Raw genomic sequence first — 18,108 nt, 5'->3', positions numbered from 1 at the left:
TATTGCAACGTTAACTGCCTAAACCCAGGAATGGACCGTATTTTCAGGGACATTCTTTCTATCTCTATAAAATTTGTCCTGGTGATAATTTATCTTCCAATCTTTAATTTGACCTTTAGGATTATAAACAAAGATTGCTTTGGTTGAATTCAGATGGCAAGACTGAAGGGAAAAATTAGCTAGCTCTGCCCTAGTTTAATAAAATTATTAAGCACGTATCCCCCAATCAGAGGAAAATGAAAGATGTTTTTAAAAAAAAATGCTGGCAGCAGATCGGCTCTAAGACTGAAAGGCTCCCAGCATAACTTGGAAGTTTCTGTTACTGATTTCAAATGAGAATTATTGTTAATAGGAATAAAGTTATTATCGGCATGAATCACAGACACAGAAACCTGTTAACTTAATAATGTGGTGAATGTACTATTAATCTTTAGTGAAGCAATATTAATATATTGCCTAATTTAAGAAAAGGCTCCAGTGTCTTGAAAGCTTGAAATCATTTCTGCTTCTGCCTCAAGTTCTGAAATCATCCCCTTTTAAAATTTTAAATACTTTTATTTCATACAAGCCTCTGAGTATTCAGAAATAATTGCTGTCAATAGAGATTCATTTTCACCTTTGAGTGGCCAGTAATGTCAAATGGCAACATCATGAGCCTTAATATCAACATATTTTAAATGTATGTCTTGGAACTGAAGGTCAATAATGGCTACTAAATTTAAAATATGGAATTTGAGGATGTTTTATTCTTGGTGCTTTGATCGCCTTTATGCTGGTGATTATTTCATCTGAAGGTAAAAATCTAATTTCAGCCTGTCCCATTGGAAGTTTCCTCTGCCTCCCTTGAGAAATACATTCTAAACTTTTTTGAAAAAACTTTCTGGCATAATATTACTGTATATAATTTTGGCACCTGTACGTCTGTGTCAGGGATTTTTAACCCGGCTGCAAGGGAGGCATTGTGGGGAACAGCAAAGCGTGGTTGTTGATCCCAGCCCTGAGTTGAAATGCCATTTTTAGTAGGGTGACTGTAAGCAAGGTGCAAGTTACTTAATGTCTCTGAGCCTCAGATTTAACATCATAATATCAGCCATCGTAAACTTGCTGTGGGAATTAAATGAGATACTATGATGTCATCTTTTAGGAGCTGTGACACATACAGGTGATCAATAACTGGGCCTGTAGATTTAGTGAGATAGTTAAAAGTTGGTTTATTGAAATATATGGTAATTTTTGTCAGATTAAAAAATTATGTCAGTTTGCAAAAAAGGCTTGAATTTAATAAAAAAAATCAAGTGTCGCTGCGTTATGAAGATAAATTTGTGCTGATTGCATAAAGGTTTGAGGCTAGCTATGGACCACTTAGTAATTTTGTATTTATTAATTTTATCATTTTAAGATGTATATAATATTAACGATCATTTATATTGGTAATATTTTGTCTTTTTGTGCTAGTTCCTACTGTGGAGTCAGGAGGGAGGCTGAATCTACTAAATCCACTAGCTTTCATGTATTGTTTACAGCAAGGGTTCTTCGGAAACTTTTTGCGAAGGGCCAGACAGAAAAAATTTCCACATACTGATTCTATTGCAACCACTGGACCCTGCTGCTTCATACATAAGAAGACATAGAATGGCTGTGTTCAAATAAAACTTTATTTATTGACCCTGAATCTTGAATTTGATAGAATTTTCATGAGTCATAAAATAGTTTTTTCTTTTTATTTTTTTCAAGCATATGAAAATATAAAAAGCATTTTATCTTGCATATAAAAAAATTTTATCTTAAAAAAAAAAAAAACGGTGGGCTGGATTTGGCCTGCAGGCAGTAGTCTGCTGACCCCTAGTCTATTAGAGCAAGCATTATACTAAGAGCCAGCGGGTAGATTTGTTTTTCCTTTCATAATTGTGTGACTTAGCCATCCCTTCCAAAAATCGCTTAATTTTACTGAGCGTCAGTTTCTTCTTCAACAAACGAAGTAGTTGAGTAAATTAGTCTCTAAGTTTCTTTTCAGCTCTATTGCTCTAGGATTTATGAATATAACTCAGATCATTAGCCATTTAAATTTCAAGTTGTGGGCTGACAGCAAATGTAGTCCTGAATTTCTTCAAAGACTTTATAATCATTTATATTTCTTCCTAAGAAAGTTAGTCTTTGACCATTATCATATTGGAATTATTTTTTATCACATATATTTATAAAAGGTACTTTGGCCTTGCTGTTTTTCCCTTTCATTTCTCCACCGCATAGGGACTGAATCACCAAGGAACTAAGGGTGGGTGGGGAAGGAATCACTTGTTCATTAGCACATGTACTTAAGAGTACAGTGGAGGTGGTACTTCAATCAGTCAAGTTAGCTTCATGTGAGTACTGGCTTTTAAAGGTTTAATGAAGGAGGAAGGCAAAACCTTTGGTTAAAAAAAGGTGGGGGAATTGCCCATAGATTTCATTTTTTCATGCATTGCTCTTATGCCTTGTGACTATGCACTCCGAAATATCGTCCACAATTTCTGGAAGACATTTCTAGTTTTACATACTAGGTTCTCCTCAGGTATACCTCTGCCTGACCCCACTTGTCTCTTCAAATTAGAGCCTGTAATGATGAGAAGCATTTATGGGATAACTGCCTGACAAAGTATATGAGAAGAGCTTGTTGGGATGAAAATAGTTACTGGTAAGGTTCACATGCAATCATTTTATTGTTTTGGGGGTAATATTAATTACCCCTCCTTACCTGCATGATGCATATTCTGTAAAGGAGCTGAAAAATGAGGAGAGGGAGACAGGTGAAGAAAAATTTTGTATCTTCCACGTGAAGCTCACTGTAGCAACCACCATTTTTTTTCTTGGCGTGGTCTAACCAGCTGGTCACATCTTTGGCAAGACGGCAATATTGCAGACAGCATGTTTTCAGTGCATTAACAAACACCCCAAAGGTTGTCAGGAGGGAGTAGCCTGCAATGCATTTGAAATGTTATGTATTAGTAAAGGAATTGTTCTTCAATTTTCCAAGATGTCAATCAGAAAGATGACAATTGCAAGGATGAAGGGCAGGAAAGTGAGCGAGAAGGTTTTAGCACTCAAGGGGCTGAATTCAAAGGAACAAGCTTCTGACAAGGGTTCTGGCATCCTGGTGACCAGCCCAAGGTGGTGCTTGACAGCTGATGTAAAAAATGAAAAAGGTAAGATCAATGGGAACATACTAAAAAGGGAAGAAAGGTGACAAAATAAAACACCAAAGTAAGAAATTCCACAATCTCTTAGAAGTCTAACTCATTAATGAATAAGACAACCAGAACTTTCTTTTACAGCCTTAACACAAAGAACTATTACTATTTTTTTAATATAAACTCTTATATAAATAACCCTCACTTGTCAGGTAGAGGGTGGTTTCTTATTTTGACATGGAAATGAAGCAAAATGTATTCTCTGCTTTGACTTTATCCTTGAATTTCAGATGTAAGGTTAAACTTTGAACCCTTCAAATGACTTTATACATGTTGATAGTGTCACTAAAAGTTCAGATTGGATTAGCTGGCTTTTGACTTTTCCAGTAGTTTCCTCTGGGTTTATATGCCTGTCACTTTGGCATCAGAAGCATTTTATTGCTTCAGATGTTAGCAGTCACTTACTGCTCGTGATTTGCAACCTCATTGTTGCTTTTTTTTTTTTTATGATCTTTCAGATTCCACCTTTTCTTTGACTCCATTAGGACTTCCTGATACAAAACAGATAAGAGACTACTCCCCCTCCCCTCCGTTTAGTTAGCAATTCAGTGCACCATCATAATTGTTACAATTTTTCATAGTACTCCCTTGACCAAATAAACCCTTCCACAAATTACATAGACACCAAACCATGGTTGAGGGATAAATGATATAATAAATGTAAAAATGTTTGAGTTTCTCCCAAGAAGGCCGCTATAAAAACTCAGAGTATAGTTTGATTGTCATTTTGTTTATGTTCAAGTTTCCCACAATAAAATGCTAGATGAAATACATTCTAACCAAATTCATTTAAATGCCATAGAGTATTGGTTTTTATATTTAAATAAAGAATATTTATTAATATTTCTTTTTATGGTTATAGAGTGATTATATTGATTTGATCTCTTTTAAGAGTTGTAATAGACCTATTATGTCAGGCTTTGATTAATTGAGGAAGCTGGGGGCCTGGTAATTGAATATGGAACCTTTAACCTCTAAGTCATTGAATCAAATCCAGCCCAAATTGGTAGTGACCAAGAATGATTACAGCAGTGGCTCTTTGGTGGCCTCTGTGAAGTGTGTTGAGGTCAAGTGGAAGTATGTCGGAATAATTGCATCTCCTATGAGCTCATATCTGTAGTCACTATTGCCAGACACAGATGAAAGCCCAGGGACTGAGAGGGCCAAGGGGACAGAAGCACCTGTGAGTGGTTGTGTCTCTTAGGAAAGAACAGGGACATCTTTTTATTATTGCAGGAAGAACTGCTCTATTATGAGACTTTCCTAGCTATTTCAATTAGTTGAGTTAAGATTTTAGTAAGACGAGAGCTGAGAATGTCTTGGTGAACAGCCTGGAGACTGAATTTGAACAGTTCTAGGTGAGGAGGCTTAACTCCCTGACATTCCCTTGTGATCTCGCCTCTGTTGCTCATCAACCTGTTCTCTGCTCACCTTTTGCAAAACAGTGCTGTGCAGATAGTAGGGTTATTACTGGCATTAATCCAACATGTTCTATGCTTTCAAATAGGCTTTATGATGAAATGATAACTATTCACAAGAAGAAAGAGTATTTCCAAAAATATTCTCCCTAATTTTCTATTTTTTAAATTCAGGAAATTATATTAAATACGTTTTGAACTCATTATTCCTTTTTTGTTTAAGTAAGTCACTATCTGTTGCAAGATAAGCTTGCATCTGCTCTTAATGCATGGTAAGTTGATACCTGCAGTATTATTAAACAGTTAAATATCTTTATCATTTCTATTTTTTTTTTCATTTTTAAGAGTTAGAGGGTGCAAGTGAGGGAAAGGCAGAAAGAGAGGGGGGAGCAAAGCATCTGAAGCAGGCTCTGTGCTGACAGCAACCCTCCCGATGTGGGGCTTGAACTCATGAACTGATCATGACCTGAGCTGAGGTCGAATGGTCAACCGATTGAGCCACCCAGGTGCCCCGCATATTATTTCTAAGGAGAAGTAGTTTAGATTATTGCTTCTTAAACTAGTTGTGTTAAAAAAGGTTTTTAAAAAAAGTCTCAACTATTATGGTCAATACATTTTTAAAATATAATAAAATGGAATACCTAAAGAATAAAACAAAGACATATAAAATATAAATCCTGATATTTTTATTATTACATTCAACAGACATAAAATCTAACTTTCTGTAAATATTACTACATGTTTTCTCTCAGTGTCTATATTTATTTTGTTGCACTCCAGTAACAAACAGTTCATTGATCAGCACTTCTCCGCGGGCAAGGCTTTGAGTAGCACTGGCTTCAACTGAATACACACTTTGAAAAATGAATTTATTTAAACAAGTAAAATTATATCTGATAGGGTGATATGAAACAACAAAAACAAAATGGTTAAGAACAAGAAATGACTGGGGCGCCCGGGTGGCTCATTTGGTTAAGCATCCAACTTTGGCTCCGGTCATGATCTCACAGTTTGTGGGTTCGAGCCCCGCGTCGGCTTCTGCGCTGACAGCTCAGAGCCTGGAGCCCCCTTCGGATTCTGTGTCTCCCTCTCTCTCTGCCCCTCCCTCGCTCATGCTCTGTCTCTGTCTCAAAAATAAATAAAACATTAAAAAATTAAAAAAAAAAACAAGAAATGATCGATAATGAAGGAGGTCTAAAATTTTAGCTAGGCCAGCAAGGGCACATAATTGATTCCAAACAAATGTGAATGCAATAATTCATTCATTCAACATATTAAGTACCTACTATGTGCCCAGGGCTTTCATTCTTGAGAATATAGTGGTGAACAAGACTCACAAATCCCTCAGTTATCTTTCTGGTGGGGGAGACACTAACCGAGCAGAAAAATATCAGGTGAGTTCAATGATGAAACCAAAATGGACTGATAAGACAGACACTCATTATGAGATACAGAGACAACCAAAAGAGTGGAAATTTGAACTGAGGATTGAATGACTGGAAGTAGGGAAAAGACATGGAGGAAGCATATGCCAGGCATGTCATAGGGTAGAAATGAGCTGAGAGGGATTCAGGAATGGTACAGGTCGATGAGGCAATAGCTCAGTTAGTAAGAAGATTGGAAGGAAGTGAGGCCCAAGAGTTGGTCAGAGATCAGACTTTACAGGCTAAAGTATGGAGCTTGGAGTTTCCCTGCCTCAGTGTTATGGGAAACCATTAAAAAATTTTATGCAGAGGAGACATATTATAGGATGTGTACTTGGATAATACATTTTGGAAAACAAGAAGGGAAGCTGAGAGAGGGCGAGGTGTAGTGGTGACTTGGATGTAGTGATAGCAAAGAAGAGAAGCAGACAGAATAGGATGCATGTTTGAACAACTGGCAGTATTTTCTGATGTGGGGGGAGTTTGAACAAAAGAGAAAATTTGAGGATGACTACTTATTTTTTTCCTAAAAAACTGGGTGTGGGTGACTTACACTGAGACAGAGAACACAAGAAAGGGGCTCGGTTGCAGTTGAATGAATCAGGAGTTGAATTTTGGTCAGGGTAAGTTTGAGAGGACCATTAAAAAACCAAGTTAAAATGTTGAGCCTTGTCTTCAAGAAATGTACGAAAATCTCTTATCTTCTAATGATTTATTTTCTATTCATTTTTGAGAGCTCATATCTTTTTGTTTCTGTATTTGATTTTATTATTATGTATTTTTATTTTTTGTAAGTAAGCTTCATGCCCAGAGTGGAGCCCAACACAGGGCTTGAACTCACAACCCTGAGATCAAAACCTGAGCTGAGATCAACAGTCGGATGCTTAACCGACTGAGACACCCAGGAGCCCCCTTTGTATTTTTATTTTGATGAGGTTTTGAGAGAGAGCAATAAATGCATGGTCAATCTACAATTTGATTAGAAGTCTTATTTCTGAACTTCACAATACATATATATATGAATGGAAAAGGGAGAGAAACTGTGTAGGAATGTATTAAATTGAAAAATAAAAGTTTTCCACCATAAAAAAAGGTCAAATAGAAGTTGGATATGTGAGTTTCAAGGTGAGGTCAATATGAACTTGAGTGTTTTGGTGTATAGTTGGCATTACAAGCTGTGGCATTAGCGATCACTTAAGAAAGAGTGTGGGAAGACATGGGGTCCCTGGAATGCATCCTAGGGCTCCACATCAGTTAGAAGACTATCATGGGAGAAAAGTTAGCCAAGGCAATCGAGAAGGAGTAGATAAGGTACTATACAGGTTTTAAGTCAGAGGGAAAGAAGGCAGGGATGTAGCAAGCCTAAATTGATCAGCTGGACTGGGAGGGAGTCACAAGGTAGCTAGAGAAGGCAAGGGAAGGAATTGTACAGCAATCTGTCTGCCCAAGGAGAGCAGCAGTTGTCCCATCAAACCATGGAGTTATCCCCGAATGTTAGGGATATCCTGTTGAAAACATCTACGTCTAGATATCACACCATCTTCTTGGATTCATCCATTAGACTTAATAGAAAATTCAAGCCGTCTGTACAAATAATTTTGGGTGTCGTGTAGACTCAGCTTTTTAAAAAAAATCCATTGTCATTATAATTTTCAAATTGCTTTTCTGCACCAGGAGCAGAAATGGGAAGTTGAAAAAAAAAAACTGGAATGAAAATACAATGGAGACTTCAAGCCCTGGTTCAAATGTGCATGGCAAACACACCAGGCGTGCACATTTAAAATAAAACAGATGAGCTATTTTAAATGTTTTATTGCAAAACTTAAAGATTGTAGCTATTACTATTTAAAAAAAAAACTTTAGAAAGCAATTTTTCTATTCTTTGTACCTTTAAGTCCTTGGCTCTGATGTTCTGCTCCTCTGACCTTGATCTAATCATGAATATCTATGCTACTTAATTATAATAAAAAAAGCCTACATTGCACTCTGATGGTAGATGCACATTTTTTCTTCTTTGGTCACCTGCCAGTTCTCAAAATTATAGCAGTGGGAAGAAATGCAAATGAAGGCCGTGCTTGACAGCTAAACATAATGGAATGCATGGTCCACATTTGAAAAGTTACCTTAAAATAAAAGGTAGCATATAAAAAATCATTTCTTTAAGGTCACCTATGGCTTTGAATTACAGCTTTGAGGAATTTCCAATTTAGTCATCAGAGAAGAAGAAGCCAAAATAAGGATTATATACTTTTCTAAGAGGGAAGACAGAGTTTTACCACATCATAGTTGGGTGATCTTATAACTCGAAAATAGAAAACAAAACTAAAAACAACAAGGTATTCACTTTATAGAGTATTGTGTAAAGTAAACTACCCGCGAACATTTTCTATTATACTTTTGGTTGCTAGTAATAAAATTTTTCCTTGTAAATTTCCAAAGAAGGGTTACTTTATCATATGTTAAAATATGTAACATATGGACTACAAATAGATTGGCGGTGAACAGTTGATTATAAGTATCTGTTCTTACTTGACGAATTGCATGTCTTAATTCAAATAAGTATATTCTCAAATAAGAAATCAGGAAGCAAATGGATGGATGGTGTATTGTTATTTAGAAAATTTTGAATCTAAAAATGTTATGTATATGTAAAGTTTTAAAAATTGTAAAGATATATATTCACAAAAATCCAGAGGTATTTGATAATTACACACTCCAAAAACGGCTAACATTGTCTTTCAATAAAACTCTATACTTTCCATTTTTCTCTTTTTTGCTATCTGGGGCTGACAAAGACTGTCTCTCAGACACCTTTTTTGCACATTGAACCCATTCCACAGACCATCAGGAGGATGTGCCCTGCTTAGCTGTGATCCACAGACCATAGGACTCTGGCAAACAGGGGCAGGGGCTTCTGTGTATGATATTTTCCATGCTCCCATATGTAGTATAGTAAAGTGGGCTCCGGTCTGAGAAAAATAAGGCTTGGGTTCTGGTTCCACTTCAGCTATTTTCCACGAGGTCCTTGGTAAGTCATTTTATTTAATTATGCCTCAGTTTCTGCACTCAGTTTAACAATAACAGACACTGAACATTTACCATATTCCAAGCATTTATCAGACACGGGAATACCCAATTATAATTATAAGTAGATAGTTTCAAAATAATATGGTAGATAGGGGCGCCTGGGTGGCTCAGTCGTTATCCAACTTCGGCTCAGGTCGTGATCTCACCGCCTGTGAGTTTGAGCCCCACGTCGGGCTCTGTGTTGACAGCTCAGAGCCTGGAGCCTGCTTCGGATTCTGTGTGTGTCTCTCTCTCTGACCCTCCGCCCACTCATGCTCTGTCTCTCTCTCGGTGTCAAAAATAAATAAACATTAGAAAAAATTTAAAAACAAAATAATATGGTAGATAAAATGGTAAAGATACGAAGAGGTGCCGCTTCATATATTGCAGAGCAAAGCATATGGAGTCTGAGCTATGAAAGGATACATGGTACCCACTCTGCCCACGTCACAGGTATGGGGGAGGGGAGGATGAAGTAACATTGGTGAATGTATTTAATTTTTAAAAATACAACTCACTGCATCATTCTTAGTGATAGCAGCTGTATAGACAACTATACAGTAAAAAAAAAAAAATGTTAGAAATTAAGGCCACAGTTAGACAAGATAGATAAATAAATTGTCAGACTGACCAAAGGAACAGAATAGAAACTCCAGCAATGCAAGTGGCTGTATACAATGAAGGTGACATCTCAAATTAGTGGGGAAAATGTAGACTTTTAAATAAGTGAGGCTGGATAAATTGAGAGTTACAAAGAAAAGTGACAAAGTTGAGTTCACTCTTAAAACCTATTTTAATATACTTTGAAATGGGTCAGAGATACAAAGGTAAAAAAAAAAAGAATATGAAAACTGAAATAAAACATGAGAGCATTTCTTTATAATCTGAAAGTAAGGAAAACTTTTCCAACATGATTCAAAATATAGAAGCAATTAGGGAGAAGATTGATAAATTTTGTTATAAACATAACCACTCCCCCCGAAGAAAAGACAAAACAGACTTAAAAATCTTGTGCATGGAAAATAACACAAGAATGAAAGTTAAAAGATATTTGACAAATGGGGAATAATATTTATAACTTTTATCATATACAAAGAGTTAACATCTCCACTATAGAAAAATCTTCTAAAAAATCAAAAGTGCACAATCCTATAGGAAAAAAAAATGGACTAGATGTATGAAAAGATAGTTGACTGAAAGAAATACAAATTATTCTAAGCATTGAAAAGACGTTGGTTCAACTTTTCTCATAATAAAGGAAATGTCAATTAAGACTTCAGTGAGATACCATTTTCCACACTCAAATTGGTAAAAATTCAAGAGTTTGACATTACTCTGTTGTAGAGACTGTGGGGAAATGGGCATTCTCATGCATTTTGGTGGAAACGCATATGGTACAACCACTATGGAAGGGAATTTGCCAAAATATAGCAAAATTGTATGTAAATTTACTTTTTTGGCTTAACGGTCCTACTTCTAAGTTAAGCTAGGGAAAAAATGCAAAGAGAGGATTGCATCAAGCTATTCATTAGATTCTACTTAACAGCAAAAAAAAAAAAAAAATCAAATAAAGAAACCAAAACCAACCCAATGTCCGTTAACATGAGATTGGTAAAATAAACAATGGCTTACTACACCATGGAGTGTCAGGCAGCTATAAAAAGGAATGGGGCATATTTTCATATACAATTATGACACGATCCCTAGGTCATATTAACTAAGAAATCAGGTGAGAAAAGTGAGTAGTAATACACTACTGCTTATATAAAGAGGGGAAAATACATACATGGAGACATACACACACATATAAAATTTTAATTTTTTCCCTTATTGCAAAAATGGGGGATAATTCTTTAAAAATATGTAAACAGGGGCACCTGGGTGGCTCAGTTGGTTAAGCGTGAGACTTTGGCTTAGGTCATTATCTCATGGCTCATGGGTTTGAGCCCCGTGTTGGGCTCCGTGCTGACAGCTCAGAGCCTGGAGCCTGCTTCGGATTCTGTGTCTTCCTCTTTCTCTGCCCCTCCCCTGCTCCTGCTCTGTCTCTGTCTCTCAAAAATAAATACAAAAACATTAAAAAATTTTTTTCAAATGTATACAAACACCTAAGGGAATAGGAAGGGATATAGGAATATAAATAGACCTTGTTTTATACATGAATTTAAGATACATGAAACTATTTCCATGACTTAAAACAAAATTAAATTTTAAAAATATGTCTAAGTATGAAGAAAAATGGAACAAATACAGTTAATTGTGTATAAAGTTAGTGACATAACCAGATGGAGAGAAACTGTAATAAGTAACTTTAAAAATAACAATTTTGGTGTACATTCCTAGGGTTTATAACAAAGAAAAAAACCTGCAAGAGTATTGAAACTGTTCTCAACAACCATACTGGTGGTGGTAGTGTCAGTCTAAGATTACTAAGGGGGCACCTGGGTGGCTCAGTTGGTTGAGCATCTGACTTCAGCTCAGGTCATGATCTCACCATTTGTCAGTCTGAACCCTGTGTCAGGCTCTGCGCTGACAGCTTGGAGCCTGGAGCCTGCTTTGGATTCTCCCTTTCCCTCTCTCTGTCCTTTGGATTCTCCCTTTCCCTCTCTCTGTCCTTCCCCTCTCTCTGTCTCCCTCTCTCTCTCTCTCTGTCTCTCTCTGTCTCTCTCTCAAAATAAATAAATAAACTTAAAAATAAAAACAACTAACAGATCACCTATGGAAGATATTGAAGCTCAACTCATTTATTTGAAAGTCTAAAAATAGAGGAAAAAATTGAACATTTGCTTTCTTTTTCTTATATAAACTGTACTTATGCATAATTAGTTAATGAGGAGACATTTCTCTTTATAGAATTATTTCAGCTAATAAAGGAGGAAACAGAATATCACCACCTTGCAACCTACAGTGGAGTATGGACTTGAGCAGAAATTTTCAGTATGAACTGTTACTGCAAAAGCAGAGATAATCAGACATCACGCCTCTTGGCCAAAGTACATAACACCATCTATGAAGGAATTTTGCCCCCACTTCCAAATCTTAATGTGATCAAGCATCTAGGTCTTTCAGACAATTTACAGGAAATAAGAAGGAGAAACGTCTGTGACATGTGGATGTAATGAGAGAAATCGAGACTATGAGAAATGCTCCGTGGAATGTTTAGATTTCTTTAATAAATTGAAAAGAGACAAAAATGAAAGAGGAAGAGACAAATGAAAGGTGATATAGTAGATTTAAGGAACGTATTTGCCATTTGGAATGTACAAACCTTATTTGGATTTGATTTGAACAAAACAAAATATAAACAAATTTTTAAAATGGAAACAGAGGGGTTCCTGGGGCTCAGTTGGTTAAGCGTCCAACTTCGGCTCAGCTCATGATCTCAAAGTTATCAAGTTCAAGTCCCACATAGGCTCTGTGCTGACAGCTCAGAGCCTGGAGTCTGCTTCTGATTCTCTCTCTCTCTCTCTCTCGCTCTCGCTCTCGCTCTCGCTCTCTTTCTCTCTCTCTGCTCTTCCCCTGCTGTGTTCTGATTCTCTCTCTATCAAAAATAATTAAAAACATTTTAAAAAATGAAAAATAAATAAAAATTAAAAAATGACAACAGATTGCTACAAAAGGCCATATTTCATTTTTTCTCATTGCCACGTAGTATTCCATAGTGTATATAAACCACAATTTCTTTATCCATTCATCAGTTGATGGACATTTAGGCTCTTTCCATAATTTGGCTATTGTTGAGAGTGCTGCTATGAACATTGGGGTACAAGTGCCCCTATGCATCAGTACTCCTGTGTCCCTTGGATAAATTCCTAGCAGTGATGCTAAGTGAAATAAGCCATACAGAGAAAGACAGATACCATATGGTTTCACTCTTATGTGGATCCTGAGAAACTTAACAGGAACCCATGGAGGAGGGGAAGGAAAAAAAAAAAAAAGAGGTTAGAGTGGGAGAGAGCCAAAGCATAAGAGACTGTTGAGAACTGAGAACAAACTAAGGGTTGATGGGGGGTGGGAGGGAGGAGAGGGTGGGTGATGGGTATTGAGGAGGGCACCTTTTGGGATGAGCACTGGGTGTTGTATGGAAACCAATTTGACAATAAATTTCATATATAAATAAAAAAAAATGACAACAGAGATTTTTAACAGTGACCAGATATTCAATGGTGTTAAATTCTCTCTGTGTGTCTTTCATTGTGTGTGTATGTAATAATGACATCGTGAATATTTTTTAAAGTATGTAATTTACACACATATGCACAAATGAAATGCTATAATGTTTCATTATTGCTTCAAAATTACCAGGACGGATGGGGAAAAGAGTGAGTGGAGTTGATAATAATTGAAGCTGAGAGCTCAATAGAGTGGTTACATGATTTTTTTCTACTTTTCTTTATGTTTAAAAATAACCCATTAGTAAACCTTTTTTAACAAGGGAAAAGTAAAAGAAATTAGAGATTGTTGATATTCTTGGAGACTTTGTTGCTCTCAAGTGTAGTAATTGGTAGAATCTACAAATTCTGTGGTTGAAAGAGAAGTTACCGGGGATCAAAGAGGAAGAAATGAGTCGAGAAAACCATGAAAACCAAAAAATGAATGTAGAATGTGGTTTACTTACATTTTTCTGGCTGATGAATCAGGTTACAGTGCATCATATGAAGAGTTATCATAGCCATAAGTGTAGACATAGAAGGAATGAGTAAAACCAGGGTCCAGGTCCCTGAGTGCTGAATGTAAGATATTCCCAGAAAGACAATGGTTGCTTTCAGGTTCATGATCCAACAAAACCTGGGGTGCACAGATGGAATTAAGAATACGATTCAGTTACCTCAGACAACAATCACAAATTTTAATGCTTTTATATATATTTCTTTTTAATTTAATTTTTTATTTTTCTTAAATTTACTTCCAAATTAGTTAGCATACAGTGTAACAATGATTTCAGGAGTAGATTCCTTAGTGCCCCTTACCCATTTAGCCCATCCACCCTCCCACAACCCCTTCCGTAACCCTCAGTTTGTTCCCCATATTTATGAGTCTCTTCTGTTTTGTCCCCCTCCCTGTTTTTATATTATTTTTATTTCCCTTCTCTTATGTTCATCTGTTTTCTCCCTTAAAGTCCTCGTATGAGTGAAGTCATATGATTTTTGTCTTTCTTTGACTGACTAATTTCACTTAGCAAAAAACCCTCCAGATCCATCAACGTAGTTGCAAATGGCAAGACTTCATTCTTTTTGATTGCGGAGTAACACTCCATTGTATATATATACCACATCTTCTTTGTCCATTCATCCATCGATGGACATTTGGGCTCTTCCCATACTTTGACTATTGTTGATAGTGCTGCTATATACATGGGGGTGCATGTGTCCCTTTGAAACAGCACACCTGTATCCCGTGGATAAATGCCTAGTAGTGCAATTGCTGGGTCATAGGGTAGTTCTATTTTTAGTTTTTTGAGGAAACTCCATATTGTTTTCCAGAGTGGCTGCACAAGCTTGCATTGCCACCAACAATGCGAAAGAGATGCTCTTTCTCCGCATCCTCACCAACATCTGTTGTTCCCTGAGTTGTTAATGTTAGCCATTCTGACGGGTGTAACGTGGTATCTCATTGTGGTTTTGATTTGTATTTCCCTGATGATGAGGGATGTTGAACATTTTTTCATGTGTCAGTTGACCATCTGGATGTCTTCTTTGGAGAAGTGTCTATTCATGTCTTTCACCCATTTCTTCACTGGATTATTTGTTTTTTGGGTTCTGAGTTTGAGAAGTTCTTGATAGATTTTGGATGCTAACCCTTTATCTGATATGTCATTTGCAAATATCTTGTCCCATTCCTTTGGTTGCCTTTTAGTTTTGCTGATTGTTTCTTCTGCTGTGCAGAAGCTTTTTATTTTGATGAGGTCCCAGTAGTTCATTTTTGCTTTTGTTTTCCTTGCCTCTGGAAACATGTTGAGTAAGAAGTTGCTGAGGACAAGATCCAAGAGGTTTTTGCCTGCTTTCTCCTCGAGGATTTTGATGGCTTCCTGTCTTACATTGAGGTCTTTCATTCATTTTGAGTTTATTTTTGTGTATGGTGTAAGAAAGTGGTCCAGGTTCATTCTTCTGCATGTCGCTGTCCAGTTTTCCCAGCACCACTTACTGAAGAGACTGTCTTTATTCCATTGAATATTCGTTCCTCCTATGTCAAAGATTAGTTGGCCATATGTTTGTGGGTCCATTTGTGTGTTCTCTATTCTGTTCCATTAATCTGAGTGTCTGTTCTTGTGGCAGTACCATACTGTCTTGATGATTATAGCTTTGTAGTATAGCTTGAAGTCTGGGATTGTGATGCCTCCTGCTTTGGTTTTCTTTTTCAAGATTGCTTTGGCTATTTGGGGTCTTTTCTGGTTTCATACAGATTTTAGGATTATTTGTTCTAGCTCTGTGAAGAATGCTGGTGTTAGTTTGATAGGGATTACATTGAATATGTAGATTGCTTTGGGTAATATCGACATTTTAACAATATTTGTTCTTCCTAACCAGGAGCATGGAATCTTTTTTCATTTTTTTTTTGTGTGTGTCTTCTTCAATTTCTTTCATAAGCTTTCTATAGTTTTCAGTGTATAGATTTTTTACCTCTTTGGTTCAATTTATTCCTAGGTATTTTATGTTTTTTTGTGCAACTGTAAATGGGATCAATTGCTTGGTTTCTCTTTCTGTTGCTTCATTGTTGGTGTATAGGAATGCAATGGATTTCTGTGTGTTGATTTTATATCCTACAATTTTGCTGAATTTATGAATCAATTCTAGCAGTTTTTTGGTGGAATCTTTTGGGTTTTCCATATAGACTATCATGTCATCTGTGAAGAGTGAAAGCTTGACCTCCTTCAGCCGATTTGGATGCCTTTTATTTCTTTGTGTTGTCTGATTGCAGAGGCTAAGACTTCCAATACTATGTTGAATAATAGTGGTGAGAGTGGACATCCCTGTCTTGTTCCTGACCATAGGGGGAAAGGTCTCAGTTTTTTCCCATTGAGGATGCTATTAGCGTTGAGTCATTCATATATGGCTTTTATGATCTCGAGGTATGCTCCTTCTATCCCTACTTCTTGAGGGTTTTTTCAAGAAAGGATGCGGTATTTTGTCAAATGTTTTCTCTGCATCTATTGAGAGGATCATATGGTTCTTGTCCTTTCTTTTATCAATGTGATGAATCACGTTAATTGTTTTGTGGATATTGAACCAGCCCTGCATCCCAGGTATAAATCCCACTTGATCGTGGTGAATAATTTTCTTTCTCCAACAATACATTTATTGTTGGAGCCGGTTGGCTAATATCTTGTTAAGGATTTTTGCATCCATGTTCATCAGGGAAATTGGTCTATAGTTTTCCTTTTTAGTGGGGTCTCTGTCTGGTTTTGGAATCAAGGTAATGCTGGCTTCATAGAAAGAGTTTGGAAGTTTTCCTTCCGTTTCTATTTTTTGGAGTAGCTTCAAGAGAATAGATGTTAACTCTTCCTTAAATGTTTGGTAGAATTCCCCTGGAAAGCCATCTGGCCCTGGACTCTTGTTTTTTGGCAGATTTTTGATTACTAATTCGATTTCCTTACTGGTTACGGGTCTGTTCAAATTTTCTATTTCTTCCTGTTTCAGTGTTGGTAGTGTATATGTCTCTAGGAACTTGTCCATTTCTTCCAGATTTCCCATTTCATTGGCATATAATTGGTCATAATATTCTGTTGTTATTGTTTTTATTTCTGCTGTGTTGTTTGTGATCTCTCCTCTTTCATTCTTGAATTTATTTATTTGGGTCCTTTCCTTTTTCTTTTTGATCAGACTGGCTAGTGCTTTATCAATTTTGTTAATTCTTTCAAAGAACAAGCTTCTGGTTTCATTGATCTGTTCTACTGTTTTTGTTTTTGTTTTTGGTTTTGATAGCATTAATTTCTACTCTAATCTTTATTATTTCCTGTCTTCTGCTGGCTTGGGGTTTAATTTGCTGTTCTTTTTATGCCAGCTCCTTAAGGTATAAGGTTAGGTTGTGTATCTGAAATCTTTCTTCCTTCTTTAGGAAGGCCTGGATTGCTATATACTTTCCTTTTATGACTGCCTTTGCTGCGTCCCAGAGGTTTTGGGTTGTGGTGTTATCATTTTCATTGGCTTCCATATGCTTTTTAACTTCCTCTTTAACTGCTTGTTTAGTCCATTCATTCTTTAGTAGGATGTTCTTCAGTCTGCAAGTATTTGTTACCTTTCTAAATTTTTTCTTGTGGTTGATTTCGAGTTTCATAGCATTACAGTCTGAAAATATGCACGGTATGATCTTGGTCTTTTTGTACTTACTTAGGGCTGATTTGTGTCCCAGTATATGGTCTATTCTGGAGAACGTTCCATGTGCACTGGAGAAGAATGTATATTCTGCTGCTTTAGGATGAAATGTTCTGAATATAGATTTTTTGATTATGATCTGTCCATTGCTGTGAGTGGGGTGTTGAAGTCTCCTACTATTATGGTATTACTATCAATGAGTTTCTTTATGTTTGTGATTAATTGATTTATAAATTTGGGTGCTTTCACATTTGGCACATAAATGTCTACAATTGTTAGGTCTTCTTGGTGGATAGACTCCTCAATTATGATATAATGCCTTTCTGCATCTCTTAATATGGTTTTTATTTTAAAGTCTAGATTGTCTAATATAAGTATGGCTACTCCAGCTTTCTTTTCTGGCCATTAGCATGATAGATGGTTCTCTCCATCCCCTTATTTTCAATCTGTAGGTGTCTTTAGGTCTAATGTGGGTCTCTTGTAAACAGCATATAGATGGATCTTGTTTTCTTATCCATTCTATTACCCTATGTGTTTTGATTGGAGCATTGAGTCTGTTGACATTTAGAGTGAATACTGAAAGATATGAATTTATTGCCATATAGTTGGAGTTTCTTATGGTGTTCTCTGGTCCTTTCTGATCTTTGTTGCTTTGGAGATATAT

The 18,108-nt window shown here is 36.4% G+C and overlaps 1 protein-coding gene across 1 annotated transcript in view; it reads right to left on the bottom strand.

Annotated features, from left to right (window-relative positions):
- SLC15A5 (solute carrier family 15 member 5) overlaps positions 1 to 18,108 on the bottom strand; it is an 88,579-nt gene that overhangs the window by 54,463 nt on the left and 16,008 nt on the right. Inside the window, exons 3-4 of the mRNA XM_040488810.1 lie at positions 13,751 to 13,920; positions 2,735 to 2,955 (exon numbers count right to left, since the gene is read on the bottom strand). Coding sequence (XP_040344744.1) covers positions 2,735 to 2,955; positions 13,751 to 13,920 — 391 coding nt within the window. The remainder of the gene's footprint in view (positions 1 to 2,734; positions 2,956 to 13,750; positions 13,921 to 18,108) is intronic.

This window comes from Herpailurus yagouaroundi, unplaced genomic scaffold, assembly GCF_014898765.1.
Source record: "Herpailurus yagouaroundi ecotype Mexico unplaced genomic scaffold, PumYag 166, whole genome shotgun sequence".
NCBI lineage: Eukaryota > Metazoa > Chordata > Mammalia > Carnivora > Felidae > Herpailurus > Herpailurus yagouaroundi.
This window is presented reverse-complemented; position numbering and strand designations above follow the sequence as displayed.